Here is a 6,516-nt window from a genome sequence, read left to right on the forward strand (position 1 = left end):
AGTGTGCACTGTCCAAACTGAATCTTGTGTTATTTCTGCTAACTGTCTAAACTGAACTTTGATAACACTTGTATTCTGTCTAGCATATGTTCTTTGTTTTGCAGGTTTGAATTATACTATGGTCAGAAGATCATCCTCAAGACACTTAGTTTAGGTTTAGTTTAGAATTAAACTTGTAATTTTCCTTTTCTTTTATTCTGTTCATTATATCTCAATTCTTGTATCAAGAATATTGTAAAGACTTTGTAATTGTGTTGTATATCAATAAAGCTCAAGTTTTTGGTTTATGAGCTTTTGTATTATGTAATGTGTATATTCTTGATTAAATATTGTATTTGATATTCACTTTGAAATTCAAAATGATTTGAATTTATATCTTGTGTTTGAATTTTAAATTCATTGTTTATATTGTGTGATGTTTATATTTAAATGTTTAACACTTATCAAATGCAATCATTCCCCAAAGTAACAAGATACAAAAGAGATCATGTCGAAATTTCCCTAACTCACATTGCCTAACCCTAAATGCAAAATGAGAGAGAACCTCGATCCCTCTTAGGTTTAGTTGCAATAAGGCGCGAAAAATTTCCCCCGTTTTGCGATGAAATGCACATCCCATTTCTAAATCTACCCTTCGTTGTTCCTATGTTCTGGGTTATTACACTGGCGGGACGTGCACCTGCTTGGTGGCGGCTGGCGGCTCAGCCACCTTCGGGTGCCTGTCCTGCGCGAGTTAGGCAGGAGCACCGAGATCGATCAGGCGCAGGCGGCACTACCTGCCGCCGGACTTCCGCGCCGATCCCTCCTTCGCCGTCGACTCCAATAGCTGGCACACCTGGCGCCAGACCGAGGAGGCAGGCCACAGGACAACGACGACGAGGACTGCGACGCGTTGGCCTACCACAATGAGGAGGCCAAGGACGACAATGACAACTTCGTCGCCTGCATTTTCCACAAATGGCAGGCGGCCATGACGGAGGGCCGGAAGTTGAACTTGCCGACGACGATGACCGATGACAAGATCGAGAGGCTCGGCGTCCTCGTCTCGGAGGTGTACCGACCGGTGCAACCGCTGCTGTCCCGGTACGCCACCGGCATCATGCCGCCGGGCCTCACGGAGGAAGAGGCCCTACTACGGGAGTTCCAGAACTTGGCCCCGCAACCGCCGCCTCTGACTCCACCTCCACCTCCGGTATACAATATGTGGGCGGCTCCACCTTCACCTCAACCACCGGCGTGGGCGGCTCCACCTTCACCTCAACCGCCGGCGGCACCGGCGTATGTTCCGCCAGTTGCCAACTGGCAGTGGCCGGTACCGGATTTTGCCGTGCTCGACGATGACGATGATTTTATATTATTTATTTTTCTTTTTTTACTATGTAAATTATGTTTTTATGTTGAAAAAATACAAAACAAAAAAAAATGCGTGGGACACCCGACGCAAACGTAGTCGATTTGGATCATTTGAGCTAACACGAACTCGCGGACATTTTAGACGTAGTAAATGGGTCGCCCGGTTATCGTCCTCCGTCCTCGCCGCCGTGACTCGTGAGACCAGGCCCGGGCCGACGGGAGTGCAGCCCGTGCGGCCGCTCAGGGCCCCGAAATTTTGGGGGCCCAGAATTTGGAAACGGGCCTTCTATATAGAGTATATTATTTTACCTCGGATGAAGACCACGGAACTAGCTTAGTTCAGCTGGTTGCGGGCGTGCTAAATTGTTAACCACAAGGTTGCAAGTTCGATTCACGAACTAGAGCTCTTGCTGTTATTATCTTATTTTTGTTTTTTTTTCTGTTCTGCATTTATAAATTACACTATACTTGCTAAAAGGTTGCACGTTCAAAACCACTAGCAGCGCCTCTTTTTACTTTTTTTTTCTTTGGTTTTTTTCTATTCTAATTGATGCCTATGATACAAATACTTAACTATTTATTTTATTAGCATTGAATATTAGAAAAGCTGCATTTATTTATATCCTCATTGATGATTGATGCCTATGATACAAATACTACTTTTGAAAAGCTGTATTTATAAATCAAACTATACCTACTTTTGAAATAAATTTCTAGTTCAAGTCAAAGATGTCAGAAACTTTGTACTGCGATATCTTGACTTCTCATATCCAAATTAAACAATTAACTAACACGCAAAAATATTGCGGTTTTAATTTATAGAGAGTGACGTAAATTTGACATATGGCTATTGTATTCCTCTCGTGGGGGTAGTTTTTAATAGGCTTATCTATATACACATACTTTTTGGGATGGTTTTACATGCATCAAAACCATTAGATATAGGTTTTTTTTAAGGACCATCAACCCGGTCGGATTTTTAAACAATATGCTTACTTTTGAAACTATTTTTAAGATAGTATTATCAGGAGTTTAAAATCTACGGGCGTAGAGAGTAGTTTTTCAGCTTGGACGTCCACTTAAAACATATAATTGTTATAATTGTTTATTAGTTATATTTTTCTAGTGAGATTGGGGCCATTTTAAATTTTCGCACAGGGCCCCGGATTTTGCCGGCCCGGCCCTGGTGAGACGGGCGCCTCCACCGCCTCCGTGGGCGCACCCACCGTTGATTGAAGAAGAAGCGGCGGCTACATGGGGAAGAAGCTGGGCAACGCTGGCCCTTCGTCGGCATCCAGGCCCACCAACCTGGCCGTATCGCTCCGCGAGGAGACATCCGGGAAGACGCATGCCGACGCGGCCTCCCTGCTGAGGGTCCAGCACCTGCAGCGGCTGGCCGCGTGGGCGAGCGGGGAGGCTGCAGTTGGACCGATCGGGGCACTGGTAGGCCACCGCCTCGCCACGGACGCCGAGGCGGCCGGGATTCCCATAGGCGCTTCCTCCTTCCTTTGCCAGAAGTGAGTTACAGCTGACTATGTAGCTCAAATTCATGCATTCTCGCGTCTAATTGTTACGATTTACTATACAACATACTACTAGTAAAGGTATCAATCTTCCTATCCTCTTAGCATTTAAACTTCTTTTGCTATTTACTGTGCTCGGATTATCTACCATTACATTGTTTTAGGACAAATTCCTCTTCTAGCCTGCTGTCTACATATTTTCATGTGGCAACCTGAGACTTTAAGGAACAAAATCATAATGTGATATTTCCTATAGCATTATAGCAAAGGCTCTCTCTCTCTCTCTCTCTCTCTCTCTCTCTCTCTCTCTCTCTCTCTCTCTCTCTCTCTCTCTCTCTCTCTCTCTCTCTCTCTCTCAGGTTGACATGATGGCTGCGTTTGTTGCCCCTATCCTTGATTGGAGTGGAATGGGAAAGTTTCAGGCCATATTACCTGAGTTTGGTTTATCGGTGCTCAACTCCTAGCGCTACAAGGCAACAGTTTTTTGTTGACTTAAATTGATCAAGTGGTACCACTATGTTTCACTGGTTTCTCTTCTGTTTTCAGCACACTAGTGAGTGGTATCATTTTGTTTCCCATGGTTTGTGGAACAATGATTTTAGAGTAACCTTCAGATGGGTGGTCGTAATGCTAAGAAAATGATTCAACATACAGAATTTCAGTGAAATGCCTTTTGCTCGAAATATGAGTTTCACAAAAGTGAAACAAAAGATGGGAAGTTTATTGGTCATGCATTCTGTAGGACCAACATTTTGCATGTTGCCATGTTCCATTAGCTGATTCTTCTGGATCCTCATGTTGTCGAAACGTGAGTTTACTACCATCATGTTTTTTTGAGTTGTTGTATAGCTCAGTATAGTCGCCGAGTCGTTTTCCAAAGATCACAGAGACTCGCGACTATACAATGACTTGTGGCGACTGTACACCGAGTCGCAGCGAGGATTGGCGACTCACTTTTGAGTTGCAACTCAAAAATCATGACTACCATACAAGAAATAAGAAGCCGTGCTGCTAATGTTGTATGAATATTCCAGCTTAGAATAAATTACTGGCTGTCTTGCTTAATCTTTCATCTCAGATCTGTTATACTGCTATGTATGTATCGTATTTTTTTTATTATCGAAAAGTGTCTTTGGCACATGAGCATCAGTGCTCCTGCTTTTTAAAAATCATATTTTTTAATTTCAAAAAATGAAATTAATTATCCACATACATATAAACATTCCAAAGATACGATATGAATTTGGGAGAAAAATATTTTGTATTTTGAGCTGTACAAAAAAGAAAAATTTCTGACAAATATCTACCCATATACGTAGCCACAAATTTGTTATTTCCTGTAGCTCAAAATATAATGCAATTTCTACCGAAACTTTGCATGAGTATTCAGGACATATGTATGTGTTCATGGAATAAATGTGACGATTTTTTGAAACGCAGATATACAATTTTTAAATATTTTGAAAACCAGGAGCAATGGTGCTCATGTGCACCAAATCTGCTTCCTTTTTATATGCCTTGCCTATTAGAAGTCAGCTTTTAGTAATCCTGATGAAAACTGTGGTGTCTAGTGAATATTGGGAATTATGTTTTTGGCTCACAGCAGCACATTCCGACTCCTTTCATTTAGCAAGTTGGCAAAATGGTCCTTATTCCTTAAAACGATACTATTAGCTGACAACACCAACAACAATGCTTAAAAAACATCTCCAGTCTGCAGTATGATGTCATATTCTACCAGTGGCCAGGTTTAAGTGGATACAATATTATTTTGCATTTTTAGATTGTGTATGTGGTCATTGTAGTTTGTTAGTTATGCTGCATTGCCTTTTCATATTTGTAGCTTTGTCCATATCAATAAGCCTTATATGGAACTCTGAAGAAAGAATCTTCAAATATTGCAGGTGTGAATCAGTTTTGCAGCCAGGCTTCAACTGCACAATCCGTATAAAGAACAACAAAAAGAAAGCAAAGAGGCAGAAGAAGTCAAATTATTGCCAAAACAGCATTGTCTATGCATGCCATTTCTGTGCAGACCAAAACCTAATACGGGGTAGTGGAAAGGGTATCGTGAAGATCCTATTATCATCAAGAAAGCCTGCTAGCATGGACATAGCCAGCATAATGTTGAAAGGAGAAAGTATGAACATGGCAAGAGTAGCTACAAAAAAGGGGATCGAGTATTCTTTAACGGCAGTCTCACGACTGGAATCTGACAGGTTGAAAACATTTATTCTTGACGGGCCAAAGTCTAATCTTCCTGAAGATTCTGAAATAGAGAAAGGGGTTGTTCTTCCAATGATGGATCGTGGTCAGTTGGCATCTGCAACGGTTCAGGAAGACATCCCACGGAAAATTGTAGAAAGCACCACACATGATAAATTTATGAATGAAATCAAGCCCGTGTCTGATATTACTTGTCAAGAAGAATTTGTAGTTGGGTCAAATTACTCCTCAGAAGAACAAACTAGGAGAAGTGACTGCACCTAAAGGTTCGGCAGAACAATTGAAGACAAGAAGTACACTGAACAACAAAGGGCAGAGTTGTGTTTCAATTACTGGCAAGGCCCCTAGAAGTCATAGTAAGTCAGCTTCGAATACTAAATCTGCACTAGGTGACTCTACACAGCCTGCTGGCAGTTCAAGGAAGCGAGCAAGAAAAGGGTGGACTACGCTAAAGCAGATTGCTGAAAAGGAGGAGCTTGAGAGAAAAGTGAAGATGGATAACTTTGTAATCCCATTGTTCATGCAGTAAATTGTCTTGCAGTTTGCACCCGCTGTATACATTTGCCATCACAAATGGTTACATTCTTGTATGGTATTATTAGTTACTCTCTACATTCCTCCAATGAATAAGGCACCCTTGTTTTCCGTGTTTTATCTTTGACAAAAAATTACTCCGAATATATAAAAATTGTTGACATAAAATTAGTACCATTATTCAGTATGAATCCAACGACACTAATTACATACAAAATAATCAAGATTTTATTTTCCCTTTTTATTGTCAAAGTGCGTCTTAGAATACGCTTGCGTCTTATTCATCATTTTTGTGTTAGTTATGATGCTCGTCTCCTTGGTGAGTCGTAGGCTCCGTGCACCGAGGCATCCGTACTCTGCCATGTTGTTGGTGCAAGAGAAAATGGATCTGTATCACGTAGCGAAATTTATCTTCTTATTAGGGACAGGTTGGGAGGACCCCAACTCCCCGTGCGATGTTGTTGGTGCAAGAGAAGTGGATCTGTATCACGTAGCGGAATATATCTTTTTTGTTAGGGGGAGGTTAGGATGACCCCAACTCCCCGTGTGATGTTGTTGGTGCACGAGAAGTGGATCGGTAGCACGTAGCGGAATATATCTCCTTAGGGGGAGGTTAGGATGATCCCAATCGCCCCGCCCCCCATCCGTTGATCATCTTGGAGCCATCGAGTCTAGACTCTAGAACTCCATGTTCGTCCTATCCTTTGGCTCATGAATCTCCATCTAGTCAACAAGGAAGTTGGCCACCTCCTAATATTTGATCGTGGTACGTGCAAATTACATGACGTTGAAGACGCCTTGTTGCCTCGCGATTGCGGATGATATCAGACAAAGGGGACGGCTAACGACCGTGTTGGGGTGCTACTGGAAGTAGTAGCGG

General features: G+C 42.2%; 1 protein-coding gene across 1 annotated transcript; it reads left to right on the plus strand.

The window, feature by feature from the left end:
- Positions 1-2,607: 2,607 nt before the first annotated feature.
- Positions 2,608-5,705, plus strand: LOC124672514. Its single transcript, XM_047208733.1, has 3 exons — positions 2,608-2,870; positions 4,781-5,207; positions 5,314-5,705. The coding sequence occupies exons 1-3, from the start codon at positions 2,608-2,610 to the stop codon at positions 5,629-5,631; spliced, it is 1,008 nt and encodes a 335-aa protein (XP_047064689.1). The 3' UTR covers positions 5,632-5,705.
- Positions 5,706-6,516: the final 811 nt, after the last annotated feature.

This window comes from Lolium rigidum, chromosome 7 (genome assembly GCF_022539505.1).
Source record: "Lolium rigidum isolate FL_2022 chromosome 7, APGP_CSIRO_Lrig_0.1, whole genome shotgun sequence".
NCBI classification, from domain to species: Eukaryota; Viridiplantae; Streptophyta; class Magnoliopsida; order Poales; family Poaceae; genus Lolium; species Lolium rigidum.

Bases quoted from the DNA above. Each gene is read 5' to 3' on its own strand.
- LOC124672514 (XM_047208733.1), top strand. From the start codon at position 2,608: ATGGGGAAGAAGCTGGGCAACGCTGGCCCTTCGTCGGCATCCAGGCCC. The intron at 2,871-4,780 runs GTGAGTTACAGC...CAAATATTGCAG, and splicing joins TCCTCCTTCCTTTGCCAGAA to GTGTGAATCAGTTTTGCAGC. The intron at 5,208-5,313 runs GTTCAGGAAGAC...AAGAATTTGTAG, and splicing joins GTCAGTTGGCATCTGCAACG to TTGGGTCAAATTACTCCTCA.